Source organism: Phaethon lepturus, unplaced genomic scaffold (genome assembly GCF_000687285.1).
Source record: "Phaethon lepturus isolate BGI_N335 unplaced genomic scaffold, ASM68728v1 scaffold33393, whole genome shotgun sequence".
Lineage (NCBI taxonomy): Eukaryota > Metazoa > Chordata > Aves > Phaethontiformes > Phaethontidae > Phaethon > Phaethon lepturus.
This window is the reverse complement of record NW_010530300.1, coordinates 13,103-31,085: the sequence shown is the minus strand read 5'-3', so window position 1 is coordinate 31,085 and position 17,983 is coordinate 13,103. Positions and strand designations below refer to the sequence as shown.

Genomic DNA, 17,983 nt, shown 5'->3' with positions numbered 1-17,983 from the left:
CAAGCTGTTGTGGGTAGCTTGGCTCGTAATAAATGAAACGGCGAGATCAACGAGGTGTGACGGCGTAGGGCACCTCTAGAGGGATTTGCTGACTTTAGTTGCTTTCTGAACAACTAAAACTGTAAGATAAGTAATTAGCTGGAAATCCTAATCAGTGCTGCGGCGGTAAGGAGCTCAGCTGCTGGGCAGTCCGGTTAGCTCTGGGAGAGCCTTTTGCCTCTTAGTATTAATACTGTTACATGCATACAAGCGAGAGGGCAGTGGTTTTCTCTGTGTGGTGTGGAAGACTTTGTTTTTACAGCGTATATGTTTTTGTTCTCCTTGTTGCAGACTCAGTGGAGCTACGATAAGGTGAAGCAAACCCATTGCCAACATGTTTCTCTACAACCTGACGTTGCAGCGTGCCACTGGCATTAGCTATGCTATCCATGGCAACTTCTCAGGTAATCGGCTCCTCCCTTAGCGCATCTTGGCTTGAGCTCTTCCAGGTAGAGGAGGAAAAAAAGTGTTTGTTCTTTATTTGGTCTGCTTCAGTATGTTATTTTTTTGGTGGTATATTATCATTTGCTCTGGAATGTGTTACTTGAGCTGTTGCAACTTGTAGAAAGATTAAGAGAAGTTTGGCTTGATTATGCATAGATTTAATTTAGTATTTTGTTCACTTGCCTGGTCTGTTAAAAAAAGATACTGAAACGATAGTGGTACCCAACGTGGTGAATAAGTTGCTTTGAATTCTTCCATAGTAATCCTAAAACTCTTTGGCATTTATCAGTGATGAAGTTTTATCTTCTTTCTTTTAGTGTTTCTTGAAATTGCACATTCTGCTGTGCTGTTGCTAACTCTTCTTCATGTTTTGGGTTCTTCAGGAACCAAACAACAAGAAATTGTTGTTTCCCGGGGCAAGATCCTGGAGTTGCTCCGCCCTGATCCCAACACAGGGAAGGTTCACACCCTGCTGACCGTGGAAGTATTTGGAGTTATTCGCTCCCTCATGGCCTTCAGGCTGACAGGTGGGACCAAAGACTATATCGTCGTGGGCAGCGATTCGGGACGCATTGTTATTCTGGAGTACCAGCCCTCAAAGAACGTGTTTGAGAAGATTCATCAGGAAACCTTTGGCAAGAGTGGATGTCGCAGAATTGTTCCAGGCCAGTACTTGGCTGTAGACCCAAAGGGCCGTGCTGTCATGATCAGTAAGTCAGTCTGACGGCTTGTTTTCTCCTTATTTTTTTCTCCTATCTCAGGGATATTTGTTTCGGACTGAGTTTCTGCCAGATGTAATTGGAAATGTTTGTTCTCAGCCAGTTTGTTAGGCTATGAGACATGTCAAAGAGAATGCAGGCATTCAGAGTAGTTCCTTGACGCTGGTGGAATTGCACAAATTAATTTGAACGCTGGGCCAAAACAATTTGAAAACAGCTTGGTTAGCAGTGCGCAGACAGCGCTGAAGTGTGATGTATGTGAGAGAAGTTGGGATGGCAGGTGTCCATGCTACAGCATATGTAGTCAGCTCCCATAGCCTGAAATGATGTCATGACCTCATGTCTCTTCTCTGAGATGTATCATGGAGACAGCTAGATGGATTTCTGATCAGGCATCACAGGTAGAAGAAAGCTTGGGTGATTTTTTTTTTTTATAAGTTTTACCATGAGCTGTCTTAGTTACTTGGTACGTGAACTGTCTCGGTTTGCCGAAGCAGCATTACACAAAGCTGGCTTTCCTACCTGTTGAGAGCAGGGGCTTGCAATGATAGGTAGTCTAACAGTGCCTCTTCATATCGGGAATAACAATAAATAATATTATTTCCATTCTAACAAGTCTTTTTTTCATGGGTGTGAAGGTGGCACAATCACAGTTGTGCCATTCATGTTGAGAGTTAAGGGTGATAAGTGTTTGTTATGTTGTGAATGCTGTGTATTGGGCAAGACTGCATTTTTTTAGTGAAAATACTTGTGAGGAAGGGTCTTCTTGCCAAGTGGCTTTAAATGGTGGAACATCTGGCTGCTTCTTTTGATTTGTTCTTCCCTCACTGCAGTCTGTCATCTTTTGCGTGGTGGAATGAGCGAGTAGATCTGCCTGTAGCTGTTGTAGACTGAATATTGGGCTAAGTGGCTGTATCTCAAAGGGTCAGTCTTAGGATTTAAAGAACTGGAGTTGTCATTTGTGCTTGTGGCCTGAAACATATAAATTGCAACATTCAAAGTTAATTGGTGGCACAGAGGTGGATACCAGTGGTGAACTTCAGCAGAATTAACGCTGACGTTCTCTTGCAAAGTTATGTGTCGATATTGGACTGGAGCTATGACCAGATCTGATCATCAGGTGATGTGCTTCAGGTGCTGTTGTCGTTTCCTTGCAGGTGCTATTGAAAAGCAGAAGCTGGTGTATATCTTGAACAGGGATGCTGCTGCTCGTCTCACCATTTCCTCCCCACTGGAAGCCCACAAGGCCAATACCTTGGTCTACCATGTGGTGGGAGTCGATGTGGGATTTGAAAACCCGATGTTTGCTTGTCTGGAAATGGATTATGAGGTGAGAAGAACTTGATCACCTTTTGCTGTCCTTTAAGCTTTTTTGTTCCTCTTCTGTTCTTACTCTGTCTGTGGAGGCGGAGAACGTTGGCTGCTTTTGCTGCCTTGAGTCAATTTTCATTTGTTGTGAGCTTGCTTGCTTTTTGTCTTGCCTTCAGTCAGAATAGGCAAGTCTCTTCTGTCTTGGTGAGTCGTCTTAAATTCTTGCTGTTGAACTGCAAATGTGCATATTTTCTTCCTCTGAACCTTTTTTGTGCATCTCCCAGCAAGTTTTCTTTTGGACTTCATTCTAACGTTATTCAAAATGGTTTCTCTGTGCGTCAGCTTTGCTCCTCCTTTAATACCTTTCTTGAAAGACAACTTCCTGTGTTGTGTTTTAGGAAGCAGACAATGATCCAACAGGAGAAGCAGCAGCCAACACGCAACAGACCTTGACATTTTATGAACTGGATTTGGGTTTAAACCATGTTGTTAGGAAATACAGTGAGCCTTTGGAAGAGCACGGCAACTTCCTTATAACAGGTATTGCTCACCTGGCCGCTAAGTCATTTTCCTGTGGATCTACTTGGTTCCCATTCCCCAGGGAAACAGAATCAATATGCGTTACACCTTAGGACTTGTTTTGGTGGTAGTCTGAGCTGTTTGTATAAATTAATTGACCTTGGAGTCAGGTAATGACTGATGGTTCACGCATGGAAATGTGCAAGAATTAATAGATACACAGCTGCAGTTTGAAAGTGCTCCTTGTCTCTCTTCTTTTAGGTTTATTCTGGATATTCTCTAGATTTGGAAGCTAGGAGTCATTAACTGAAATTAGCTGGTAGCAGGTGCAAAAGCGTGTACTTTTAGGTAATGCATAGGTGCTGTGGTACTCTCCTGCATGGGTTTCCAGCAGGTGATGTGCATTCAAAAGGTCAGCAGATAAATCCATGGACTAAAACAGGGGCTGGATGCAGAGCCAGCCTAACACCTTCGACCTGGGAAACTGCTGCCGATTCCTCTCCAACCATAAAGGAAGCTAAGCTAGGAAGGCATCCTTGTATGCTTGCCCTGTTGTTGCATCTTCTGTGGGCAGGTAGCAAACACCAAATACTGGGCTGGATCTGACCGCTACTACTGTTTTGATGGTATCTTTTGTTATGCTGCGTTCTCAATAGCAGTATTTAAAAAAAAAAAAAAAATCTAAAAATGAAATACATGTTAGAAAATCATCTGGTGGATTTTTATGACAGCATGCAAACACGCCAGTAATGTTCAACTGACAAGTTGCCAATGTGGTACTTTGGGCATGCCATGGCTTTCTAGACAAGAATAAGCCAGGAAGGATAAAACATAAGCAATTTGTCTGAAGTAGCATCCTTCTTTTTTCTCCTTCCTGGTCCCCCAGTTCCATCTGGCCCTGTTCTTATGCCGACGTAGGAAGCTGTGCTCGGTTTTTTGTCTTTCCCTTCAATAACAGTAGATTTGTATATGTAGGGTGATAGAGAGCACTGGAAACTATGTTCCTTTAAAGAAAAGCAAAATAAATGTTTTGCAGGCAGTAAGATCTGTGGCAAGGACTTTACTCATAATAATGTTTCTTTTTTGTGTTTCAGTTCCTGGTGGTTCTGATGGACCTAGCGGGGTGCTGATCTGTTCTGAAAACTATATTACTTACAAAAACTTTGGTGACCAGCCTGATATCAGATGCCCAATTCCCAGGAGGCGGGTGAGAATTTTGGGATTCCTGCCACCCCCTTTTTTCTTTTTTTTGTAAGATTATCTTTGTCAGTGCTAAATGAATGTTTGATATCTGCCTTTTGAGGTTAAAGGCATCAGAGAGGTTTTACAGTGAGGAAAAAGCAGTTAAAAGTCTGTTGACCTATCATCTGCTTTCCTGGCTGTGTGTATTATTGTGAGGGAAGACGGATGGGCGTAGCCTGAAGTGATGAGTTTGGTTCATGTCTCTTCTCTGAGATTTATGCTGGAGATACTCCAGAGACTCTGATCAGGCACCACGGTGGCAGCACTGTCAGCATAAGATAGGATTACTTGAGATGGTGAGTCACAGTTGCCGTTGCGTACACAGGTGAATTTTTATAGCTGCTCTGATACATCTAAGGCTTCTTCCTCCTTTGCTATTGAAAATTGTGTGGTTTGATGGTGCTTTGAACACCCACCACAGTTCAGGTGCGCAAAACCAGCGGGTTTGTATGTGGATTGCAGCCCTTTCCTCTGTGTTTGGCTTTGATATGTGAGAGAGTTTTCCAGGGAGGAGGTCAAAAAAGATAGGAGGGGGGATGCTTAGGCACAGTGTCTAAGAGATGGATGTCCTTATGGGGCAGAGGTGTACCAAGGGTAGCTACGGGTGTAATGGAGGGGGTGCGCTTTGTGCTGAAAGCCTCCTCGCATATTGTCAGCTCTTAAGGCGGCTGTGAGGTGGGAATACTTCAGTCAGTGAGATCACATCTGCGCTGGCTGGGTAGTTCTTTTCTACCAATGACCTCTGCTTGCTTTCGTGACAGAATGACTTGGATGACCCAGAGAGAGGTATGATTTTTGTCTGCTCTGCTACACATAAGACCAAGTCCATGTTCTTCTTCCTGGCCCAGACAGAGCAGGGAGACATCTTCAAAATTACTCTGGAGACTGATGAAGACATGGTAAGCATCACATGAAGAATAACAAAAGCATTAATTGAGAAGAGTCCTGAGTTATTTGGCCCAATTCTCTAAAGTGATAAATATTTAATACTGTGGTTTTAGGTGTGTGATGGCCTGTGTTCTGCGTGATTTGTAATAGTTACACCCACAGTTGTAACTGGCGTTTACTCATACGGAGACGCAGCACAAGGGTTGCAAAATCCTGTGAGATGTATGCTGCAGAGTCACATTTTAGATGTTCTGCAAGCAGTCCTTTCTCGGAAAGATGTCTTTGTAAAGTGTGGTCCACGAACCTACTAGCGGGTATTCCAGAAACTAATTCTGGGGAACTTTAACTTCTCTTAATGACTCTTGTAGGTGCTCTTGATTTCATCTTTTAATTGAATATTTACATGCTACAATCAATCTTTTTGCAAATTGAGGTAGCTAGCTGGGTACAGCTGGTCCACGAGTTGAAATAAGCTTGAAGTGGCTTGCTGCTGCTTGTCCTAGACCTGTTGGAGTGGGTCCAGAGGAGGCCACCAAAATGCTCAGAGGGATGAAACACTTCTCCTGTGAGGTCAGGCTGAGAGAGTTGGAGTTGTTCAGCCTGGAGAAGAGACGGCTCCAGGGAGACCTTATTGCAGCCTGCCAGTGCTTAAAGGGGGCTGATAAGAAAGATGGGGACAGACTTTTTAGCAGGGCCTGTAGCGATAGGACAAGGGGTGATGGTTTTAAACTAAAGAGGGGAGATTGAGTAGATCTAAAGAAGACATTTTTCATGTTGAGGGTGGTGAAACCCTGGCCCAGGTTGCCCAGAGAGGTGGTAGATGCCCCATCCCTGGAAACATCCCAGGTCAGGTTGGATGGGGCTCCGAGCACCCTGGTTTAGTTGAAGATGTCCCTGCTCACTGCAGGGGATTGGACTAGATGGCCTTTAAAGATCCCTTTCCACCCAAACCATTCTGTGATTCTGTGATTTTCTAAGATCGCTGCTGTAGTGAATCAGCTGGGTTTTTTGCATAAATGTTGAATTCTAGTTCCTCCTTCATCTACACGTCAAATTTGCTACAAGGGATGATTGTGTAGCATCTCGAAGTCTTTTTAAGATTGTTCTTGGATGTTTCACCAAGAGCTGTTGCGACCATATCAAATGTAGACATTTGTTCGGGACAGTTTTTGAATATTGAATTTGAATATTTTGTAATCTTGTATTCAATATTCACTTGTTGGGGAATGGCTGGCATTCAGAGAATCAAATTTCTTCTTTCTTTTAGACAGCTTGCTGTTTTTGCAGCTCTGTTTTTTCCAAACTGACTCAGTGTTACCAAGCCAGAAAGCCTTAGACTGAAACAGTCAGCCTGACATGTGTGTTCAAAATAGCCTGCTGGATGTTGTGATCTATAACCTGCTGTCCCAAACTGGTGATGTGATTATGCCTGATCCACTCTCTTGCTTCCTTTCTTTGGAGAGCATAGCTAGGCAGCTTTTTTAAATTAAATCACATAGGTACAGCTTTAGTACTTTGCTAGCACAACCATGTCTTCCTCTGTTTTCAGGTAACAGAGATTCGACTGAAGTACTTTGACACTGTTCCTGTCGCTGCTGCAATGTGCGTGCTGAAGACAGGGTTTCTCTTTGTGGCATCTGAATTTGGAAACCAGTGAGTAAACAATTTTACATCGGCATTTTTCCCCTGAAACAGACTGTTTCTGTTCAGGACTGTGAACTGACCCTTGAACTTGCTGAACATACAAAGACAACACCTCTGTTTTAATGGGTAAATTAATGCTTTGTTCACATGGCTTGAGCAGAATGATTGGTTTAGGTTATGACTGAATGGGGGAATTTTCTTGTTCTTTGAACCCAGATTAGGTATTATAGTGCAGAGAACAAAAGATTACAAGCTGTTGCAGTAGGCTTTGGAAGAATTGAGCACTTGCAGTTCATACAGAGTCCATCCTGTTGTATCCAGTTGAATTTTAACTTTTAATTAGTTTTCTAGTTTTCATTGAACTTTTGTGTGTTACAGCCTGCTCAGAAGTAGGTAGGGTCTGCTACAAATAACTGTGGTCCTTTCCTTAGTAGATGTGTACTTAAGGGCTTTCTCAATTCATGCTTGGGATTCTAGAATATTGTAAAGACTCAAAGGAGACTGCACACCTCTGAAGATGGCTTAACAGTGTCTAAGCGGTGGATTCAGAGGAATGGAATTTACGCTCTTTTCTGACTACATCTGTAGTCAGCCACCTGGGGGAGCTCCAGCCAGTTTACTGGTGTGAATCTGAATTCGGTTGTATAAACCGTGCTTTTGAGGAAGCCATATTAATTTCAGCTTTATTAAAACCAGGAAGTAAATCAGTGTATCTGTCTGGTTTTATCTTTTTCCTCTGAAGTTTAACTTGATTGTTGGGATGTTTAGGCTCATAAAATGGAACAGGGAACATGGAGAAAAACAACGAGGTGAGAGTACTCCAATAAAATACATAGCTGTGGAATGTCAGTCTTAGCCATTGACCTTGCTCTTGGCCTCAGCTGTAAGTTGGTGCTTTGGCTCTAACACAATATCTGAAAGGCTCAAGGGTAAACAGAGAAAACGCTGAAAATCTGGGATGCCTTGCCAGTGACAGCTAGAGATGAGAAGACTGGGGGGAGGAGGTTGTGGTGGGGGTTTTTTTGTGGGGGTTTTTTGTTTGCGTTTTAGGCCTCTGATTTCCATTAAACATCTTGTCACTAAGAAGACAATCCCTAAGGCTAAGTTTTAATAGCTGTATAATGTGGGGAAGGATTTCTCTCCTCCCTGCTGCCTCCTGAATATTTGGCTAAGCCTTTCTTAGGAAGGGCTGTAGGCACCGAACATGATGTTGCTCTTCCTTTTTGTCTCAAGTTACCTGTACCAGATAGCTCACCTGGGTGACGATGATGAGGAGCCAGAGTTCTCTTCTGCCATGCCTCTTGAGGAAGGAGATACATTCTTTTTTCAGCCACGACCTCTCAAGAACCTGGTGCTGGTAGATGAGTTGGACAGTTTGTCTCCTATTCTGTGTTGTCAGGTATGTTGCCATTAGCAAGCCCCTGGTCACCACATAAGTAAATCTTTCTCATTTACAGAGGAGTGGATCATAGATGCATGATTTTTTTCTTTGCTTTTCTGTGGAGTATTTGTGTGTAAGCCAAATGTGAGTCACCAAAGCCACATTATCCTAGGTTTCCAGAAATACTGCTCTATACTAAATGCTGAAAGAAAAGCAAGTCTGCTAAATTCTCAGACAGCTGCCTAAGACTGGTACCTGGCCTGGCAGCCTTTGATTCCTGGGGTGATAAATATATATATCATATATATATGGTAAATGTAAATATAGCAGACCTGTGTTGCTCCTCTGTTGTCCATCAGACCAGCTCTCTGCTCTGCAGAGAGTTTGGTTAAAACTTGACATTGTTTCAGGGCAGCAGATGGTACACCCTATGGCATCTTCACTGTTTTCAGTGTTTGGAAAATCTCTTAAAGCAATAGTATGGCATATATAGCTTAGTTCTATTTTTCTCTTCCTGTGCCTATTGTTTGACACTATTTCTCCATGCAGATAGCGGATTTGGCCAATGAAGACACACCCCAATTGTATGTGGCTTGTGGTCGGGGGCCCCGGTCGTCTCTGAGGGTTCTAAGACATGGACTTGAGGTAAGACTTCCATCCAGCACTTTAGAAGAGGCAGGGACAGTGGGAGAAAATCCTTGAAATGAAGGGATTCTCCTTTCGCCGTAGTCTGGAGAAAGCAGCTTTCTCTAGGCTTACTTGGAAATAGAAGGGTTATGCTGTTTACTCTTACAGTCTGAAAGGCTTTTTGTGCAGTTGATTCCAACCACCTGCATTTTGTCTCTTCTGCTACTTGAATGTATTGAGCTGGAACATTCCCAGTGTCTCTGCCAGCTGCTGCTGCTGTCTCTGCTGGGGGCGGGTGACCTCGTTTTAAAGCTGATCATCCAGAGCTCTAACGTTGCCGTATCGTTGCTGAATGTATTCTACCCTGTAGCACGTCTGGCGTGGAGAGAGTGCATCAGAATTGGGATTTATTAGCTTTCCTCCTCAGTTGTGGGAAAGCTTGGAATCTGCTGGTGGTTTGGTGACTTACTGTAGTTAAGTCTAAACATCTGTTTGCATAAGAACCTTGTTCCTGTTTACTCTTAGGTATCTGAAATGGCCGTCTCAGAGCTGCCTGGTAACCCCAATGCTGTATGGACTGTGAGGAGACATGTTGAAGGTATGCAGCATTTTCCTAAAGCACAGGGAGGTGAAGTTTGGGTTGTTGGGTTTTTTCATTTTTCTGTCCAAGGAGATAGGAAAAGTGCTGCATGATGGTTGTGTGCTGTCCCCAAAAGTTAAGTTTTGAATCAGCAACCACTTTTTTGTACTTAGAAAGCCACCCTCTGGTCCTCTAGAATTGTCACTCTTCCCTTTGACAAAGGAGCACCTGCATCCATGACCCAATATGCTGCATCAGCTGTACGTTTGCAGCCTTTCCCTTTGCTGAACCCTTTCCCACTTCCAATAAGTTCTTGCTCTGACATCAGCAGGCAATGATTATGCTTTGTGTTGAAGCATACTTGCTATTTATTCTTTATATGTGTGTTGACAACTACAGTAATACGCTCTTTGTGAGAGAGCAGGGTACAAATTACGGAACAAAGCAGATAAATCAGCAACAGTGTCTGTATTTTATTACTTCCCTGTGTGCATATCTGCAAAGAAAACAGTCTGTTTTGGGCTAGAACACACTCCTATTCAAAAACACGGCAGTGTATAGGATGCTGCTGATTCCAGGAAGGTCAAGATTTGAAATTGGCAGAATGTACTGGATTGTGGGCTTGGGTGTTTTTTTCCTGATCCGAAATAATGGGTTTGCCTTACTAAAGTACAAGAAATGGAATCCCTTGTCCTGCCTTTCTCTTGGGGGTGAGAACAGAGTGCCTCAGAAACAGCTAAAGAGCCTGAAATGAATCTGTTCTGGGTACTGACAAGTCTCCCTGATTATTTCCGAGGCAGTGTGTTGTCTAAATCTCGCAAAGACTTCCTGTAGGTTTACAGTCTGGATATGGAAATGACAGATTGTTGCAGTGGGGACCTCAGCCTGCTGTGGTGACATCTTGTTTTTAAGCAATCATAGAGTAGTGGGTCTTCCAGGGAGCCAGTAACCCTGTGGGAATTTCAAACATTGCCATGGAGTTTACCTTGCCATCTGAGACCTGCCATCAGTTCCTGTGCTTGTGTTCTGAGACTCATGCACTGCCTAAGCAGCATGGAAAGAGCTTTGAGCACAAAGTGCCTTCGTGTTCCCCGGAAGTAAAAGGGTCAGAAGTAAAGTATTTCCATAGCTCACATCAAAAATACATGCTTTTCTTGAAAGAGGCATTCCAGTTTGTTAAGAGACAAACCTTTGCTTCCACTTTCTGGAAAAGGGGTCATTAACATTTGCTCCCTCTGAGAGATGGAGGCTTCTGACATCACCTTCCAGTTTTAAAACTTTTTCTCTTGGGGTTCCAGAGGATGACACTGACTTTTCAGGAGATGGAGGGCTGTTACTAACTTACATGAAACAGGCCAGTCTCTCTGCCTCTTCTTTTCCTCCTTCCAAATTCTCCAGGTTCCAGCATGAAGATCTTCTCGATGATTTCAGAAAGGCTGGAATCTGTAGCTGTTGTGAACCATGCTACTTTTTTTGAATACAATTTGAAGTTACATGAAACCAATCCCCAAGTTACAACTCTTTGAATTCAGCAATGGTTTTAGTGGATTTTAATTAGGAAGACTGCAGAACCTTTTCAAACGTGTCTAATTTTGAAACTGCCCAAGTGCTGGTTTTTGAGTGTTCAGCTTGCAGTGTTGGGTTGCCTGGCTCTGCCTCGATGCCGCAGTGTGCGCGTGCTGCAAGGCCTCTGTAAGACACGTACAGGTTTGCAGCCTTCAGAGCAAATACTAACCTTGGCTGGTACGTGGTGATACACACTACCAATACCAAGCCTCTTTTTTTCTTCCACAGGTGGCTGGTGGTGGAGGTGCTGATCACCACAGGTGTGTACCTACTGCTAGGGGCTACTGTACTGTCCCACAGGTTAACCACAGAGAATCCCAGAATCCTGGGGCTACTTTTATGCGAAGCTATTCAAGTAAACTAATTCTAGAAGCTGTTACATAGTTGGAGATTGTTGCCATTGGAGTTCAGTAGCTGAGGAGTAGAAAGCAACTCTCAATCCATCTCACAGTCTTGGGGAACAAAATAATCGAGTGTGTCTCTGCGGAATGGTCAGTTCTTGCTATATTCAGCAGTGCACATTTCTGGGGTGTTTTCAGCTCCCTTCTAGATGGAGGATTGCCTCCCAGCCACTTTGTATAGACTTTCACACAAAAACAGTTGAGTGTGCTCAAAGCACCTGTAGGTATTGCTGGCATGGGAATGCCCTGTGGTTATGGGATGTGACTGCCCATCAGCCAGAAGCGGATGGGATTTGGACCAAACTCTTTTTTGCAGCTAAATATTGAGGGCTGCGGAGCTAGATGGCTGTGTGCTTTGCTGTGGAGATAGATGTGAGCCAAGACCCAACAGTTTGTATTCACTACCTGGCACTCTTGCATGAAAAGCAGTATGTAGTGAGTCACAGCTGCGGAGCCTCCATGTGGTAGTAAACAGAAGCCCAGGAAAATGTGCTGTCATCCCATTAGTATCTTTTAAGTGAGAATGATCCTGATTTTGTCACTGCTCATCTGTTTGTTTACTCAACTCCGAGCTAGTGGTGCATTTGTGACTGCATTTGTATTGGTGCAAATTCATATGCTGCTGAGCATGAAGAAACTGTATCAGGCGTGGACTGGCATATAAAATGGTATTCTTATGGACTAACTAGAACTGAATTCATGACAGATAACAAAAAGGACAGTAGTGTAGAGTTCATGGACTGAAATGTGATGTTTTCGTAACTGATCATGACGTGTGTATGAAGCTGCAGAAAACTTGTAATGAAGGCACCGGAGAATGAGTCCAGCTGTGGTTCTTCAGAGTCATTAAAATGTCTCTGTCACTCACTGAAAGGAGCTAACTGGAGCAATTAGAACAATAATAAGCATCTCTGAAGTCTTGTGTCTGCATGCCAAATAACGTCTATCTGTTCAAAACTCTGGGCAGCCTGATGTTGTGCTTGGGATTCTGCAGAGCTAAGTAGATAATCTTTTCATATTAAAATCTATAGATCTTTTTCTAACTGAGAATACTTCTTGGTGTGCCCCAGGGATTTAGTCCTCTTAATTTCAACTAGGCTGATATATTTTCTAAACCAAAATTGTATTGTTTGAATCTAGATGAATGCATCTTATTCACTGACTTCATTCTGGTAAATCAAACCCTTTATTTCAAAAGCTCCAGCAGAGAGGCATTAAGCAACACTACTAGGCTTCAAGCAAAAATGCACTGGTCACTATTATTGACACAGACTTAAAGGCACGCTCTAATATAACTGTAAGCCAGCGAAAAGAAAGAGCTAAAAAAGTATTTAAGAGGTAGGAATGAGTTTTCCTTTCGAGCAGGACTAAGGGAATCTGTTTTGCTTTCAAATGGGAGTCCTTTGTCCTGCTCCAAATCACATGGTTAAGCCTCCAGCTGGGACATGGTGGTTTATCATGAGAATGACAGCCCCTAGGGAGAAAAGCAGCAGCTCTCAAGAAGTTTGGAAAGCAGTGATGGTCTTTGAAATGGAATTTTTAAAACATCCTGTCTACAGGATATTTATGAATTAAATACTTAGCCTGTGAACTGCTAGAATCTCTGTTTAAAGTGATCGAGGAATTCTGGTAGACTGCTGGTCTTGAAAAATTCATGCGAGTTAGTAGAAGAAGCTGTTATTTAGTGTAGAAAACAGCCAGTGTGTAATGGTGTACATCTTACTGAACCCTTACAATCTGCTGTTAACGTTAGAGAAATTCTCCTGTTAAGCCAAGTGTTTAAATAGTTGCGTTACTAACTGGTTTCTGTGTGCAGGTTCAGTTCTTGTTTTCTCATTTCCTCAAATGGACCCGCTCCTGTTTGTGGGGTTGGGGAGCATGTAATAGAGTAGTAATGGGTTTTATGCCCATGTTGGAATTGTTTTAATTCTACAAAACTTTTCAGTCTGATCAGAGCTGTGGCCTGTATACCAGATGTTGGAGAGAAGAATGATGGTTTTTTTCACTTGCATATTTTCAGCTGTATGTAAGAATTCTCCATTACAAACGTGACACAGCAGGTTTGGCAACGCCTCCCTCTAAACAGGGTGGATAAGAAAAGGATCAGTTCCTGAAGCATTTGTTTCAGTTAACCCAGTTCAGTTTCTTTAAGCTGCTGCATGGTGTTTGCTGGCGACCTATATTCATCCCAGTGGGAGTTTTCTTTTTTCTTTCTCTACTTAGAGAGCCACTTCTCCATGTCTTCCACATACGCAGATTATGGGGAAACTCTGCTCGAGGGCAAAAACTGTAACAGCTCTCTTACACCCTTACCTCCACTAATTGTCATGTGGTGTGGTGCATAACTCTGAGCTTTGGGTTGAGTTGGGTTAAAATGGGGAATTTTTTCTTTTGAAGAAACAGCACTTGCATGACAACAGCAGCAGAAGCAGAGTTGCTTCTCTGAGGCAATCTTATTTCTCCACCGAGGCTTCTGGCTCCATTTCCCAACAGACTTCATTGTTTCTGTTGCTTTTGCTACTCTCGTTTAATGAGACTCTCCTCTCCCATTCTTTAATGCCTATCACTTCCTGCAGAATGAAAATGGACAGCAGTAAACCAGGGCATTCCCTTTACTCAGTCCTACTACCCTTGTTTCCCACAAAGTTTCACTATTTCCAGATGAGATCTTAAGACTATTTTGATTAGCCTAGCTCTTCCACATCCAAGCTACTGGACTGTCCCAGGCTGTCCCCTCTGGGAGAAGCCAGTACTGGACATAATAGTTGCAGTGCTGTCACTTATTCCAGTAGAAGTAAAGGTCAGCATGTGCTCTATCTTAAAAAACAGAATTGTTTCTCATCCCAGGAGACTGTACGGGTGGCTGTGTGAATGTAAGCTACTTGAGCTGCTGGCTGAGGGTAGAGCAGGCTAACCTGAGCTCTTCTGCTCCAATGCACCCTAATCTGTCTCTGCAGCCTTTTATTATGTGGGGACTAGATAGAGATGTGATGAATAGGTTTTTCAGCCTCCTGCTTGCAGCATCCGTGGTGCGGTTTCTGCAGATGGGTTCTGTGTTCAGATTATTGGAGTAGAGCACTTTATTGGACTTCATTGGGTGTTGAATCTGGATTCAGCTCCTCGTGCAAGGTGGGGCAAGTGTCTTAAAGGCTGCCAGACCTTGTGCTATCTTTGAAAAAAGTAGTCAGGAGTCTTGCTTGCCAGAATCCAGAGTATCGTGAATTGACTGGTTATCTGAATCACCATTTGATCCCTGGCTCAGTCTTGCATTGTCTGGAGTCTAGCAGTGGCTGGCTTTTGGACAGTGTGTCCAGAACGAACTTGCACAATACTGCCAGCAGATGTAATTATCGCAGGAATTCAGCTGAAGAGTAACTGCTAGACATCTGTCAGACTCCTAATTTTGTTGGGAAGCCTTGCTTTTATTTAATCAGCACCCTTTTTTCCCTGTCTCCCTTGACCAGATGAATTTGATGCCTATATCATTGTGTCCTTCGTAAATGCCACGCTGGTGCTGTCTATTGGCGAGACTGTAGAAGAAGTGACTGACTCTGGATTCCTGGGTACTACACCCACCTTGTCCTGCTCTCTTCTTGGTGATGATGCTTTGGTACAGGTAATGGAAAGCTGCTTCTGACCTGTCTGCTTATGTCTGCCACTCTCCACTTGCTGCACGGCCATGGTTTCTGCAATAGTACAACATATGTCATGTCTAAAGGTGTGGATCAGCAGAGAGTGACACTTATTCAGCCTTTGCCTTTTTATTATCCTGCTAAGTGAATCTGGACCAGCTGAAGATGGTCCTCATCTCCTTTAGCGCGTGCTGAGTAGTTCCTTGCTGTCGTTCAAAGATGCAATGCTTCCAGCTTGTGAGTGGCTTCATGCTAGTTCAGCCTGTTGCCATCTCTAATGGATCACTGCTTCCAGGAGCGGTGCTTGCCTTTGGCTTTTTCAGTGTCGGAATCACCACTGAGATGGGAGTTGTGAAGGGATGATAAATACAGAGTTCCCTTTTTTTTCTTCAGGTTTATCCAGATGGGATCCGCCACATCCGAGCCGATAAGAGAGTAAATGAATGGAAGACGCCAGGGAAGAAAACCATTGTAAAATGTGCTGTGAACCAGAGACAAGTAGTAATAGCACTGACTGGAGGAGAACTGGTTTACTTTGAGATGGACCCGGTATGTATATGAATGTTGTGAAGGAATATGGAAGAGGAAGGCAGGGTATGGGGCATGCCAGAGATCGATCCTTGATCAGACCTGCAGAAAAGGATTCTGTAGTGAAGCATCCTAGAACAGGTAGATCAAAGCCCTGCATATCTGGACTGTGTAATGGCTCATTAAAGTCTCTGAAGTTCATAACTGAGGCTGGAAATGGTGTGCTTATCCTGTTGCTGTTCTGGTTCTTCCAAATGTAGCTGAAATAAGGCTGTAAAAAAATGGCTTAAAAAATACAAAAAATCCAAAGCACTATCTTAAAAAAAAAAAAAAAAAAAAGAAGAGTTGGAGGAAGGTGTGGAGAGACATTTTGGTGCTGATTTGCCCCATTAGCTAGTTAATGAGTCTCTTGTGGTTTTCTTTCTCAGTCAGGACAGCTGAATGAGTACACGGAGAGAAAAGAGATGTCAGCCGACGTTGTTTGCATGAGCCTGGCCAATGTTCCCCCTGGGGAGCAGCGCTCCCGATTCCTTGCTGTTGGGCTGGTGGACAACACTGTCAGAATTATTTCCCTTGACCCTTCAGTGAGTAACTGTGCTGTTTCTGCCACTTGCATCGGCTTGAAATGTTCAGAAGGGTACTCCAGAGGTGGGCTGTATCTGTACAAGCTGTCTTTCCGTATTCGGGTGGATGTCCAGGAATGAATAGCTTGCATGGCTTTTCTGTGCTGGTTGGGAGGAAGTGTGGCCCTTGATCCTAACCTGTAACAGATTCCCTTCTTTGCTCTAGGCTCTCCCATGCCTGGAGGTTCAGCTAATGAGATATGAAAGCATTTTCTTCTTGTTTTGTTTTGTTTTGTTTTGTTTTGGGGTTGTTTTATTCCTCCCCCTCCACTCACTGTTTATACCTGTAGTAAAAGCAGACTCATTCTGCGAGCAGGTCAGCAGCAAACCAGCACTATCATTCCTCTCCCTGCAACAGATGAGTGTTCAAAGGATGACTGAGGTAACATAAACTTTGCTTCGTCTCTCCGTGCTAAATAGCTGCAAACTGTGCTAGAAGAGTTTGGAAGGATCCAGTTTATCTTCTCCAAACCCCAGGGCTGCCACCACTCCTGCTTGCCAAAATCCACAGAGCCAGCGTCTGTTGTGACTTTCTTCTTTTTTCTGTGCTGAATACTTCTTCATGGAGATGTAAAAGGGCATCTTTAAGCTCCTTAGATGGAGCTTGAATCCCCCCTTGCCATGGCAAGCCTTGCTGATTGGTGTGGTACCTCTTTTATGTCTCCCGCAGGATTGCTTACAGCCACTGAGTATGCAGGCCCTTCCTGCACAGCCCGAGTCTCTCTGTATTGTGGAGATGGGTGGCACAGAGAAGCAGGACGAGCTGGGGGAGAGGGGCTCCATTGGCTTTCTGTACCTGAACATTGGACTGCAGGTGAGAGATGCCTGCCTGGTTCTGACAGGTGTGTCTTGGTGAGCCTTCTCTTGAAAGATGGGTTGCTAAAACAGCCTTGTCATCATGCAGCGCCACACAAAGCCTGACTGTTCCCTCTTTGTACAACGTGCTTAACAACCGTGACCGGGGAATTCACTGTGTGACTTAGAGGTGCAAGTTTCTAGACTTGAGACTAGTCAAAAGACAGCATATTGTCCCAGACTTCCTGTAGGACAAATTATGCTTTTCCCTTTCCAGAAAGATGGCACGTTCTGAGAAAAAAAAAAAAAAGAAACTCTGGGTGAAATGTTGTTGGGCAGTTCTTTAGAAACTGCCTGTAGGGCAGAGTATCAAAGAAGTAACTGCCCTCAAGTGCAGACTCTGCTCTAACAGCTCTGCTGTTGCACAGCTTTTTGTGGCATCTAGCGCTGACTCTCTGATCTTTGACCAAAACATGTTGTTTTGACAATCCAACATGTGGTAAAAATAATCAGAGCAGTCCAGGTTCTTTAAAATGCCTCAAGTTTGATGTCAGAATGCAAGCTCTTTTTTAAGGAGCGTGAGATTTTGGGTTAATGCTTTTTGTACCACGAGGGATTAGGATCTGGAAGCAGCCCTCAGGTTTTTATGGTTTGTGTGATGTACCAAACTTCTTGGTCTGTTTTTTGGCGCTTTTTTGTTTGTTGGGGAGGGGCAGAAGCTGTCTTGTTTGTTTTCCAGTAATTCCATTCTGCCCTGTAGGAGTGTGCAGGAGCTGTGCTTTTTAATATTAAGAGCCAATTTAGATACAGCATGGTTGTAGAAGAGAGTTGTACCGGAAGGTAGTAAAACAAACACCTAATTCTTCAGAAATTGCTTCTCTGTTTTTGAATAATAGCTGTTACTAGTTACTTCTTATCTGTAATCTTGATCTAACTTTTTGGTTTGCTAATGTCAAGAACGGTGTACTGCTGCGAACTGTCCTGGATCCTGTTACTGGCGATCTTTCTGATACCAGGACCAGATACCTTGGCTCACGGCCTGTG

General features: G+C 43.6%; 1 protein-coding gene across 1 annotated transcript in view; it reads left to right on the top strand.

Annotated features, from left to right (window-relative positions):
* The first annotated feature begins 329 nt into the window (after positions 1–329).
* SF3B3 (splicing factor 3b, subunit 3, 130kDa) overlaps positions 330–17,983 on the top strand; it is a 28,784-nt gene continuing 11,130 nt past the window's right edge. The window contains exons 1-15 of the mRNA XM_010284234.1: positions 330–443; positions 867–1,193; positions 2,360–2,532; positions 2,912–3,053; positions 4,127–4,239; positions 5,036–5,173; positions 6,712–6,815; positions 8,040–8,205; positions 8,737–8,832; positions 9,340–9,412; positions 14,826–14,977; positions 15,387–15,542; positions 15,950–16,105; positions 16,815–16,958; positions 17,897–17,983. The exon at positions 17,897–17,983 is cut by the window's right edge and continues 30 nt beyond it. Coding sequence (XP_010282536.1) covers positions 374–443; positions 867–1,193; positions 2,360–2,532; positions 2,912–3,053; positions 4,127–4,239; positions 5,036–5,173; positions 6,712–6,815; positions 8,040–8,205; positions 8,737–8,832; positions 9,340–9,412; positions 14,826–14,977; positions 15,387–15,542; positions 15,950–16,105; positions 16,815–16,958; positions 17,897–17,983 — 2,097 coding nt within the window. The 5' untranslated portion in view covers positions 330–373. The remainder of the gene's footprint in view (positions 444–866; positions 1,194–2,359; positions 2,533–2,911; positions 3,054–4,126; positions 4,240–5,035; positions 5,174–6,711; positions 6,816–8,039; positions 8,206–8,736; positions 8,833–9,339; positions 9,413–14,825; positions 14,978–15,386; positions 15,543–15,949; positions 16,106–16,814; positions 16,959–17,896) is intronic.